Source organism: Hyaena hyaena, unplaced genomic scaffold, assembly GCF_003009895.1.
Source record: "Hyaena hyaena isolate Hyena2069 unplaced genomic scaffold, ASM300989v1 scaffold_154, whole genome shotgun sequence".
Taxonomy (NCBI): Eukaryota; Metazoa; Chordata; class Mammalia; order Carnivora; family Hyaenidae; genus Hyaena; species Hyaena hyaena.
The window spans coordinates 1,725,385-1,738,325 of record NW_024080786.1 but is presented as its reverse complement, the minus strand read 5'-3'; the positions used below and the strand labels follow the sequence as shown (position 1 = coordinate 1,738,325).

The 12,941-nt window shown below is 43.3% G+C and overlaps 1 protein-coding gene across 3 annotated transcripts in view; it reads right to left on the bottom strand.

Moving 5' to 3' along the window:
* Nucleotides 1-8,092: 8,092 nt before the first annotated feature.
* The window catches only part of MAP3K20 (mitogen-activated protein kinase kinase kinase 20), a 187,532-nt gene continuing 182,683 nt past the window's right edge, over nt 8,093-12,941 (bottom strand). For all 3 annotated transcript variants that reach the window (XM_039239185.1, XM_039239187.1, XM_039239186.1), the window contains exon 20: nt 8,093-9,253. In XM_039239185.1, the coding sequence (XP_039095116.1) occupies nt 8,553-9,253 (701 nt within the window). In that variant the 3' untranslated portion in view covers nt 8,093-8,552. The remainder of the gene's footprint in view (nt 9,254-12,941) is intronic.

The following is a 12,941-nucleotide window of genomic DNA, read 5'->3' as shown; positions in this document are numbered from 1 at the left end:
TAGAATTTCATCTGTGTTGGTAAGAAGTATGGGATTTCTGAAAATTGACCATCCAGCTTTGGAGCTCTCATTTTGATTCTTCAATAAAATAAGATGGTGATTTGCTCTAATGGCTCAAATTTAAGGATAGGCCATTATTGAGTGTTTTATATTAAATGCAGGAACTAGTGATTTTTAAATTTTTTTAAAGAAAAAGACAAAGAATAGTTAGGTAAGCTAAGTCCTGAGAACTTAAAGTTCAGAGCCACAGGTGCCCCAGGCAAAGATGAAATGCAGGGAGTCAGAGAAAGGGGAGGCCATGGGGTGATCTGCAGATATGCCAAAGAGCTGGCAAAAAAGTGGGGAAGGAATTACTCCTGTCCCACAGGATAAATAATCTCTTTTCCATTCTATGCTTCAGTCTTTTTCTTTCCAAGTTTCTAATTTAGTCTGTAGGAAAATAATTCCCCCACCTCTGAGATGTGTTTCTGAATTTACAAGGGAAATCACAGAGAAGGGAGGGCCAATGCCTGACATACAGCGCAACCTCAGCAAATGTTTGCTTGACCAAATTGAGCGTTCAAATGTACTCAGCAGACCACTTTATTAGAAATACTTGTTCCAAAAAACAAATGCTCACTCTAAAGCACCAGAAATCCAGAGGAAACCAACACAAGGACTGATGAAAGAGGAACTCTAATTGCCTTGATGTTCTTTAGAAGCATTTAGTCATAGCTACTAAGCCACAAAGACTCCCCCAGTTTCTATGGAGACTTAAGAAAGCCCAACTGTACCAAAATAAAATAAGTGTTAACCTATAGCTGCCAGACCTCAGGAACACCAAGTTTACATATGATTAAACATTTCGTGAAGCACAGGCTTCCATGACAGTGAAGAGTGAGAGCCCCCATGGGGTGGCCTTGAGTTCTGCCTTTGCCTGTAGCAGGCTGAGTTGCTCCTACAGGCTTTGATTTCTTCATCGGTAAAGCGAGGGTCCTGAACTTCTGGAGACAGCCTTCATGTTGCCTACCTGCTCTAACACTCAGTTGAACCAGGTCAGGTTCGAATTTTAGATTGTGGGAAAAAGTAAAAGCAGCAGAAAAGTCAAAGCTCAGAGGAGAAGGTGTCAAACCACAATTGGGGAGTACAGTGATTTTACTGGTGTCCATGGTAGCCAGCCTACAAAGTGACTCAGAGACTCTTACCTGGTATTCACACCCTTGGGTAGTCCCCTCCCATATTGATAGAGCTAACATATGTGAACAGTAAGACAGGATGGGAAGTGACTGTGTGTGACTTTTGAGGCTAAGTCACAAAAGACATTGTGGCTTTCATTTTCTTGGTTCTGTTTCTCTGGGGAAATCCAGCCACCCTGTCATGATACTTGAGTATGTGGAAATATACACATGAGAAGGAACTGAGACCTCCTGCCAACAAATAGCACCATGTGAGAGAACTGTCTGGGCAGCAAACCCTCCAGCCCCAGTCAAGCCTTCAGATGAAAGTAGCCCCAGTGAACATCTTGACTAACACTTCATCAGAAACCCAAGCCAGAATCAGCCAGCTAAGCCATTCCTGAATTCCTGAACCACAAAAACTATGTGAGATAACAAATGTTTATTCTTATTTTAAGCCACTAAAAGGTTTGGGATGATTTATTCCACAGTAATACATAGCTGTTGCAATGCCTGTACAAACAATATAGTTGTTGATGCAGGATGTTTATATAACATGCACTGGTTATTTCACCATCATTCCTTAATTTCTTCACTGATTAGAAACTTTATTGAGAACCTTTTGTGTGCCAGGCACTGTACCAGGTGGTGAAATGCAGGAAAAAATATAGTTTCCTGTCACAGAGCAGCTCATAATCTGGGAAGCCAGGGACTGGGTGGGTGGTAGCAAACCATAGATGCTTATAACAGATGCCACTTTAATACCCCTGCTTTAGTATTGCCATTTTCCATTTCTGCCCGTGTTTTGAACACATCAACTTTGGCTATGACTTCAGTGGTTGAAGAGAATGCTCTTCAGTTACTGCCGAATGACTGTGGTTTTAATAGAGTGGAGTGATCAATACCATCAACTCCCCCTTTAAATGCTAATGAATGCTTTAACGCAGCAGATGTAGACATACAGTACACTGCAGATTAAAATTGGGCACAAAATTAAATTGCTTACACATAGCAAGGAGCCAGTTTGGACATCTTGATAATCAGCCACAACCAGCTGACAGATCTTGAATTGTCCCTGCACCAACGTCAAGCCTGCCCCAGGCTGAGCCAGAGCAGAATCATCTGGCATCTGGAATGTGCCTGGTACCTTTGGGTAGGATAAAGGAAAACTACCAGGTCAGACCTTGAGTAAAGAAAGCTTTCTGTGCTTTCAGGAGCAGTCATGGCTGCCCTGAGGAGGCAGGGCACTAAGATTAGAAACAACTGCAAGTCAGTAAAAAGGGAACTTTGGGGCTCTGGAAAGGAGAGCCTTATACTGAGACTCTATAAATGTCTAAAAAGACAATGTCTATCTGTGAATTTCTTGAACATACATAGAATTTGTATTCTCTTTTATTCCTGTGACAAGCATTTATTGAGAGCCTGTGTTTATAGTGCTATACTCTAGAAATTTAAAATAGAAAATCATACTGTTCACTATGATACAAAAAGCTGTTTCTTGGGAAAAAATAGGCTGACCCTTTCCCTGGGAGACTTGACATATCCACAATCCGCTGTCAGTGATAAGCCCCAAATTTAATCAGTATCTCAGAGCTCTCAGGGGCCAACTCCCATTGGCAAAGCTCACAAATGGCTGATGTATAAAGTCAGGATGGCAATTATTTTAACACTAGAAATGCAACTCTAAAGTGGATTGGAGACTCCTGGTAAAGTCACTTAATGAGTAGAGGATTAGAACAAGAATTTAGATGATTTATAGGTCTGCTAGCCTGATTAATAAATTAATCATTTAATGCATTCATTCAACAAATAGACTTGAGTACCAACTGTATGGTGGGATACACTGACCATCAAGAGAGGCACAGTCCCTTGCCTTCATAGATCTGATAGCCTAGTAAGGAATACAGGTAACCAAATTTGGGGACAATTATAACAGTGGGGAATACATATGATTGGATAATCAAAAGGTTCTCACGAGGGAAGGCCTTACCCAGACCTGGGGATCTTGGAAGGTGTCCTGGAGGCAGTGACATCTTAGCAGAGAGCTGAAGGATGACCTAGCCACACAGTGCAAGGGAAACTGGATGGAGGGATGACCAGTTCTGAAGACAAGAAGGAACACGGTGGCAATTCACTGTGGCTAGAGCATGGTATTGGATGGCCGTGGGGAGAGGCAAATGGCGATGCAGAAGAGCGGGATCATATGACCGTCTCCACAGCAGGTTCATATTTCCCCAACTGAGTGGATTCTCACGTCTGGTTGGAAGGGGTTCTCCTGGGCAATATTGTCCTGCTTAAGGGGTCTCCGTGCATGACTGCACAGATGTGCCTGGCATGAAGGCCTGGTGTGGATAGCATGGCTAACCTTTTCCTTTGTGGCTCACTTCATCCTGGGCTTCCACGACTGACCACCTCTGACTGTCTCCAAACCTATCCCCCAACCCTCCCACCACCTCTGAAAGACTCAGACTGTCTTTGGATCCCCTCGTACGTCCAGTCTGATTTGCAAACACGTTCTTCGGATCTGGGAAATATTGGAGCATTTGTGGCCATTCCATTGACCACATCTCAGAAGTTAATCTTGCTTTTCTGTCGACACACTCTTGGGCAGCCCCGCACTGTTCTCACAGAGGACCTCCAGGGGAGCGGGTTTGAAGGGTTGAATAGGTATTCTAGGGAGTGAGTGATGAAAGGCCCACAAGGGGAGTACAGAATGGGGAAAGTCGTTGGAATGTGGAGGGAGAAGCAGAGTGTCCCCTGGATCTTGAGTCCTGAGTGGGATTTCTCTAGTGGTAAGGGAGGAATCTGGGCACTGGGGAGACTTCTGAGGATATGGATCATTGTTTCTGGAGAGTAAATCTTGATTTTGGTTTTGTACGAGTCTTCTTCATTCTTTAACCCTCTTGATTTCGCCATGCGTTATTCGGCCAGCTCATTAGTCAAAGGGAAAGGGCAACTGAGTAAGAAGCCACTGGTGGCTGCTCCGCTGAAGTCTGAACAAGTTTGACCGCGGACCTGGCATTTTTTCCACCTCTGGAATCTTAGAGACCAGTTTCAGTAATAGCAAAGAGAGGTGGGCACAGGGCTTATGCTCTGACTTCCCCAGGGCATCACACTCTGTCTGGCCTACCTATAGCCTCTCAAGGCAAGAGATTTTATAAGCCTCCTAAGTACAGTGTCTATAATTTAAACTTTCAGTGATGCTGGATCCTGAACAAGTTGGCACAACCAAATCTTGGCATCCTATAACTGAGCAGTTTCTGAGAGCCAAAATTTCAGAAGCATGCGGTATCTGTACCAGCTTGTTGAGGCGAAATGATAGATCATGGAGAATGTACTTATAAAACTTACAAAGTAGCTGGTACTTCTGAAATGGAAACATCTCAGTGACGTCACAATGCCCGGAGCCGTGTCCCGGATGTTCTGGCTCTGCCACTTTATAGTACCGGATGTTTTGAGTTCCCTAGGACATATGACTCTATGGATGAAAAATTTTTATCAAAACTATATAACGGTTGAGAATTTTTTTTCAAGAATTCCATGAAGTGAATGTCATTGTCCGTTTAATTTCCTGATTTTCTATCCAACATAAAATTGCTTCTCATTTTTTTTAATGTTTATTTTTGAGAGAGAGAGAGTGTGAGTAGGGGAGGGTCAGAGAGAGAGGGAGACACAAATCTGAAACAGGCTCCAGGCTATGAGCTAGCTGTCAGCACAGAGCCTGACGCGGGGCTCGAACTCAGGAACGACGAGATCATGACCTAGGCGGAACTTGGATGCTTAACCTTAACCAGGTGAGCCACCCAGGCACCCCTGTCTCTTGTTTTTATATTAAATTTTTTATTGTACCAATTTTTCCTCCACAGGATCAGTTCTTTCCAGTACCGATCCAGTAAATTTTTTATCGAAGGTTTTATATATCAAAAGTTGTTTTGTTCAAATTTCACCGGTTATCTCTTGTGGCCTCTGTGGGTACTCTTTTGTGGCCATAGTTCCTTAATCTAATTTTCCCAGGTCAGATTTTATCATTCTCAATTTCACTGTGAATAGTTTTCAATACTGCAGTGTATGATGATTTTTATGAACTATATTCATTATTAATTGGTTGAAAGTAATTGTTAGTTTATATTTATTTCTAAAGTTAGTCCCTGATAATCTTCAGTTTTCCTTTACAGATTTGAGATTATTTGATTATTCAAACTATTTCTATAGAACTGCTAATTCAGTGACTTTGCTAAAGGCAAACTATCTTGCTTTGTTTGGGCTGAGCCTACACGGGAGTGACCCACAGAGATTCAGCAGTTCAGATCCTGTCAAAAGCCTCTTTACGAACCACTAAATCCCCACATTTAGAGATGCTCAACTCAAGATATATTTTCTTAATTTGTTTCTACTAGAACTTTTTCTCTTAAAATATCCTTTTTGTTGTTGTTAATTGAGCCTCTTGTAAGTTCTACAGTTTCTCATTGTTGGCAACTGATTTAGTTGGACGGAAAAAAAGTCCTATTAATCCTTGCCCTGCTCTTATTTCCTTTTTCAACCTGGCAAGCAACTGTTGGTGAATAAGCATCATTAGAAAGAGGGAAAAAAAAAAGAGAACATCCAACTCTTCTTATACCAAGAAGCAGATTCCAGATGTTCTATTTTCATTTTGACTGGGAGCATTGATGCTACTAAGTATTTTCCAAGAGGTATTACAGAGTGGTCAGTTTTGTGTGCTCTTGGAATAACCAATTTGTGATTAGCTACTACACTAAACAGAGCTGAGGTCATTAAGTCATTTCACTACCAGCCTGGATTCTCTAACCCATAGCCCAGGAAATCAAGTAGAGAAAATAGCCTGTAACAGACAATCATTTGTGTAACACGTTTTAAGCTCGAGTCTTAAACAATTCTCCAAAATGCCCATTTTGGTTAGTAATTAAAGCCATACTCTGTGTTCCTTTCAGACTGACTTAGTTAAGACTCTGTTCTATGTTGAGCCACTTATCCAAAATTTCTAATCAAAGAAATGTTATTGCTTATTTGGAAGCAGCATGCCATTATGATAGCATACATTCTATTAGCCCATTTTTCTTTAAATTTAAACTCAAAGGACAAGGGGAAAAGAAAATTGAAAACAGGCCATAGTTGCTATCAGCTTTGTGAGAAAGGATCACAGTGGAGGTTAGAACCTTAGAGACGGTGGTTATCCGTATGGAAAAGAGCACCTTGCTCTCTGATTTGAACATTCCCCATTGCTTTTGCTTATAAATGCAGGTGGCAAACAGTACAACTTACAAAACTGAATTGTTGCCTCAATGTTTAGGTCACAGCTTCCCTTGTAAATAAAGGTCATTTCCTATAACCTTGACTTTAGTGCTTCCCAAATAGGGTTTCCCCCGCTAGGCCTCAGGCAGTGTGTTAGGGCAGAGCTGCTTCTCTGGGAATATGCACACTTACTTGATGACTGGTTTCTATTAAAAAAGAACTCAACCCCATAGAATTATCACTGTGGCGGGGCGCCTGGGTGGCTTAGTCGGTTAAGCGTCCGACTTTCGCTTAGGTCATGATCTCGCGGTTCGTGGGTTCGAGCCCCGCGTCGGGCTCTGTGCTGACTGCCAGCTCAGAGCCTGGAGCCTGTTTCAGTCTGTGACTCCCTCTCTCTCTGACCCTCCCCTGCTCACGCTCTCTCTCTCTCTCTCTCTCCTAGAAATAAATAAAAAACATTAAAAATTTTAAAAAAAAGAATTATCACTGTGGCATTTGAATTTCTACAGAGCATTGAGAGTCCTGTGCAGGGCAAAGGACACTTGATATTCAGGGCTAATGAATGTTGAACAGAACCTCAGAATGTGTTGGAATGTAACATTTATTTATTTGACATAAAAGTTTGTTTCCTCCTGACTTTCTGATTTGTAAACAATGAAGAATTTCCCAAGTTGGATCTCACAATTCCTGTCCTGAACGGCAGGCAGTTTCCTCCCACCTGTACCGTTTACCTCTTTACCCCCAGCTGCTTCGAGCTTTCTTGCTGCAAGGATGGTATTTACTGTCTTTTTCTAACAAGGCTGTTGGTAATTTTAAATTTCTTTGGCTTGTGGCTTGTGACGTTATTATCCCACTCTGTGTCTGTTTTCTTTCAGATTTTAGATTTCTGACATCCCAGGAGGTCTTTATGGACTGTTGTTTTTTTCCCTCTTTGCTTCTCCTTTAGTAAAATGTAGAAAATAATATTCAAAAGCAGTCCCTGGGAGCTTTGGAAAAGCAGTAACCACAGATCTCCTAGGCAGTTTAGATCTTTGGTTTCTGATGAGTCTTAATGAAGGAGATAAGCATCATAATCAACATTAAGTTCAATAACCTCTCTTATTGCCTAAAAATGACAAGCCAAATCACTTCGGCTCTGACCATGATAAGAATCCAAATACCTTACTAAAATGAATACTAACCCAGCAGTGTCCAGAGGTGGGTAAGGCAAGTGACGTCCTTGCCTGGGGCACAAAATTTAAGGAGGCCTCAAGGAAAACAACAAAAAACTCCCAACATCTCAGTAATCAAGATAAATGATAGTTTAATGCAATATTTTTTTTAAAATTACTTCAAAAATTCATGATGAACAAAATATCAAAGTTTTAAAATAGGATCTACAGTAACAGTGCCTTGCCAAGCCAAACTGGAGTCTGAGACCAGAGGGAAAATCAGTAACACTGATCCTATATTTATGTAGAATTTTGACTGTATATCATAGAATTAAAAAAAAAATTTAATGTTTTATTTATTTCTGAAAGAGAGAGATATAGCGTGAGCAGGGGAGGGTCAGAGAAAGAGAGAGAGAGAGAGACACAGAATCTGAAGCAGGCTCCAGGCTCTGAGCTCTCAGCACAGAACCTGATGCGGGGCTCGAACCCACGAACTGTGAGATCATGACCTGAGCCGAAGTCGGACGCTTAACCGACTGAGCCACCCAGGCGCCCCAAGAATTTTTGCGTTAATTTTCATTTATTTAACTCTTGCATTGGAATATTGTGTATCTTGAATACTGAGCTTCCTGATACCCCCTTAACTTTTGCACCCCAGGCTAGTGCCCCATTGAACCTCACCCCGGCCCAGGCCCTGCTAACCAGATTGGCGGTAGTTAGGGAAATGAGGTGGCATCTCCCCTCCTCTCACAATGTTACTTCGGGGGTGCGGGGGTGCCGGTTTGTATAGTTATGTTGAAGTCTGGTTATCATCCTGGGGCAACCAACACCCATCATTTTAGCTGTGGTTTGGGTGTAGTCTCAATTAGAAGGCATTTCCTAAATCCAGAAATGGGAAAGTTGTCTTTTTGTTAATTCTGTCTGAAGGTATTATCAAAATCCATTACATCTTAAAAAAGAAAAGAGAAAACTTGTTTAAGAAAACGTCTCCAGTTCATCAAAAGTTTCTCCTTCCCCGGTAGTTTCCTCTGGCTCTTTCCCTGTTAGTCTTGGCAGGAGAGGGCCTGTGAGGTTTCTTCCGGTATTCCACTTTGGTCCATCCTCCTTCGCTGACTTTGCTGTCCTCTTCGCTGGCTCTTGAGTCCGTCTCCGCATGCAGAGGCATCCCTGGTATGGTCCTGGACCGGTGGCAGTCACTTGGGCTTCTCTTGAAGTCAGGCGACTGGTGAGTATTGAGTGCTGACTGAGAAACGCTGTAGAATTTTCCAGAATACCTTTCTCTTGAAGGAGTGGAATGCTGACTTTTCCCACTGTACCTTCCCCTAGGAGAAGAATTGAGTGATACACTACCACGGTCGTATTTGTTCTTGCTTCTCTCTGAGTACCGACCCCTCTCTAAAGAGTTGTCACTTGGAAGACTGGAAAAGCCACTGTCCCTGGAGTTGAGATGCAGAGAAGAGAAGTTTTTGGTCAGTCCATACTGAGTAGGAGAGGAGCTTCTGGATTGGTTTATAGGTGTAATCTGTTGATACTTAATGGGCACCTGGGTCCGCCTTACAGCAGCAGCATAGGAATCCTGGTCATTGAAATATGGGAAGAACTGTGACCCCAGAATTGGATTGCTCTGAGAGCGCTGTAAGGAAGTGTCGGATACAATCTGCCGCATCCTCAGAGTGTCTAGCCACTGGCGATCGGCACCTGCAGAGGAAATGGAAATGAGCATCTTTCAAGCTACCATAAAGCTTCAGGCCTAATTCATAACAATTCAAGCCTGTTTGGGATGCATTCAGAGAAGTTCTAGCCTAGGTATAAGGACATTCTCTTTATTATGAGAAACACTTTAAAAAATAAGGGTGTTTGCACTTACTGCGTATATGTTATATGCTTGGCATTGTTCCATAGGCTTTACTTACGTGACCTTATTTAATCCTCAATAATCTTCTCAGGTAAGGACTAATAATCTTGTTCCATAAACCAGGAACCTGCAGCTTGGGAGGCCAGGTAACTTGCCCAAGGTCACTCAGCTAATCCCGGTCTTTCTGTATCTGAATCCCATCTTCCTCCCATTTAGCCATGTTATCACTTCTAGAGATTGCTGTTGGCATGTTTGAACACTTTTTTTTTTTTTTAGACAGAGACAGAGCACGAGTGGGGGAGGGGCAGAGAGAGAGGGAGACACAGAATCTGAAACAGGCTCCAGGCTCTGAGCTGTCAGCACAGAGCCCAACATGGGGCTCGAACCCACAAACCATGTGAATACTTAACCAACTGAGCCACACAGGAGCCCCAATGCTGTTGGCGTGTTTGGATGGTAGGGGCATGTTCAGTAAATGAAAGGCTTTTTGCAGTCAGGCACTTTTCAATCCTCAAGAACCCTCAATGCAGATAAAAGAAATTGGGTTTTAGCCGGTTGAGACAGCTAGATTTGTCTGGAAGAAAGACCATTCATGTCTCCAGAGGAGAGATTCTGAGGTCCAGGAATAAGAAATGTTTTGTTTCCCCCCACCCCATGAAAAAATGAAGCTTCACAGCAAACAGGAGTTAAGGTAAAAGAAAATGGTGAATTAACAGGAACTATTTGGCAAGCCCTATTTCAGTGAATAAGCAAGTCCCTCCCACCTTGGATCTTTTTGGCCTCCCCCAGGCCCTGAATCATATTGCCCATGCTTCTTGAGCTTCCTCGTACTCCTCCCAGAGCTATTCTGGCCGTGTGTGTGTCGGGTGGAGCTTCTGGAGAGGAACAGAAGCGTGCTCACTCCTTACTCCCAGCAAGCAGCCTCCCTCACTGCCCCGCACAGGTGACCCACACGTCTGAGGTGAGTGGCTTGTCCCGATACAGGTGACCTCTTGTGTCCAGACATTCCTCACAGCTTCACCCAACTGTCGTGCCTTCTTGCCTTTCCCCTTGATTTCTCTGAAACCTTAGCTTCTAACAGAGCCCTGATTTTGTCCTGCGTCCAACCCTCTCCCACAGCCATGCGCAGTGGGGGACGCCGACCACATTCTGGCTCTAGTGGCAGACTTCGACTGCACCGATGCCATCTTTAGGACTGGACAGGTTGCTCAATTCTGGCTGAGGCAGCCTGAGGGGTAATCTGCTGGTGGCATGGAGGCTGGTCTTTGTCATCCCTGGAGACGAGAGCAGGGAATGCATCCGCCTCTTGCGGCCTCCGCGCGTTGCCGTATCTTCAAGTGGCGGCAGTGAACGTGGTGGAGCTAGGCGGTGGGCAAAGGCACATACTGAGATGGCAGAGCGGAAGGAAGGAGAGGTGTGTTCCTGGTCCTCAGCATGGGAGAGCCAGCTTCACTCGCTGGACCTGAGCCCAGCCGCCTTCTGGACTTCTTTAGTCCAGAAAATAACCCATTTTATTACAGCCAAAGCCTGCGTTTCTGACTTTTTGCATGCCTAAATTGCTGGTCCCTCCTCCCAGTTTTTGACTCATCAGGTCAGAGGTCGGGCTTGAGAATTTGTGTTTGTTGATCCTGAGGCTACTACTGTTCCTGGGACTACACTTTGGTCCACTTGGGAGCAAGCCGGCTGAAGTTGGATTTTCTGTTACTTGCAGCTAAAAAATATATCCTAACTGGTCCAGGTGGTGTCCTCTGAGTTTTCACAGCAAAAAGGAAAAAGAAATACAAGGAAGAAGGAAGGGGGAGGCAAATTAGCTAAAACTGAAATGAACCATGGGGGGAGGGGTCACTCTCTCTTTTTATTCTGCAACCTCTCCAGTTATAATAGAGGGAAAGGCTTATCCAAAGCCATTCCACTGGGAGATTGAAGGGTACTGACTATTCCTGACTCTCTTAGAGAAATAATTTGCTTTCTTCCAAAAGATTTAGATATCCAAGAGGTACAGGACACTTGTTAGACATGTGCTCATTGTCCTCTTTGAGGAATGGCTCTACCTCGTCTCGACCCATATGGCTACAGTTCACTGCACAGGATATCCTCACCACCTGCTTCCCCCACTGGGCTCTGCTACCCACTGCCATCTCCTCCTGCTGATACGGTTACTTGGTCCAGAAGAGAATGCTTGGGAGAAAAAAAAAAACAAAAACAGCAACAGTCTTACTCCAGGAAATCTAGAATTGGGACTCTTGAAGTATTTGGTGATTCTCAAAGTGATGGGATTTGAACCATGTAAAACTTGGAGGCGGTTGGCAGCTATTCTGTGTCATGTGGCTGGGGAAACAGAAAACCTGCTTTTAGTAAAAGGGAAAAATATAGCAGAAGTGGAGAGAGAAGACCCCCCACAGATTTCACAGGAGTGTTGTAGGGATCAAATAGGATCATAGCAATGAAAGCCCCGTGGAAGTAAAATGTGCCCTATAAATATTAATTATTTGGGAGGGGAAAATTACGAGAGTAAGAAGTCCTTTTAAAGGTGATAGTAGGCATGCAAGATGAGATTGTTGGATTAGTAAATACAACAACTTAGAAATGCAGTGCTCTGGATAGGGGCGGCTAGTAAGACCCAACACCTATTACCGGGGTTAGTGGTGTGTAGAAACAGCTTGCCCTATGAGAGGTTTGAAAATATGTGTGTAGCTGAGAAAGACCCCGAATGGCCTAAGTAATACTGAAGAAGAAAACCAAAACGGGAGGCATCACCATCCCAGACTTTAAAGCCTCTACTACAAAGCTGTCATCATCAAGACAGTATGGTACTGGCATAAAAACAGACACATAGACCAATGGAACAGAATAGAGAACTCAGAACTGGACCCACAAATGTATGGCCAACTAATCTTTGACAAAGCGGGAAAGAGTATCCAATGGAAAAAAGACAGCCTCTTTAACAGATGGTGTTGGGAGAACTGGACAGCAACATGCAGAAGAATGAAACTAGATCACTTTCTCATACCATACACAAAAATAAACTCAAAATGGATAAAGGACCTGAATGTGAGACAGGAAACCATCAAAACCCTACAGGGGAAAGCAGGAAACAACCTCCTTGACCTCAACTGCAGACATTTCTTACTTGACACATCCCCCAAAGCAAGGGAATCAAGAGCAAAAATGAACTATTGGGACCTCATCAAGATAAAAAGCTTCTGCAGGGCAAAGGAAACAATCAATAAAATGAATAGGCAACTGACAGAATGGGAGAAGATAGTTGCAAATGACATATCAGATAAAGGGCTAGTATACAAAATCTATAAGGAATTCACCAAACTCCACACCCGGAAAACAAATAATCCAGTGAAGAAATGGTCAGAAGACATGAACAGACACTTGTCCAAGAGGACACCCAGATAGCTAACAGACATATGAAACGATTCTCAGCATCCCTCATCATCAGGGAAATACAAATCCAAACCATACTGAGATACCAGCTCACGCCAGTCAGAGTGGCTAAAATGAACAAATCAGGAGACTATA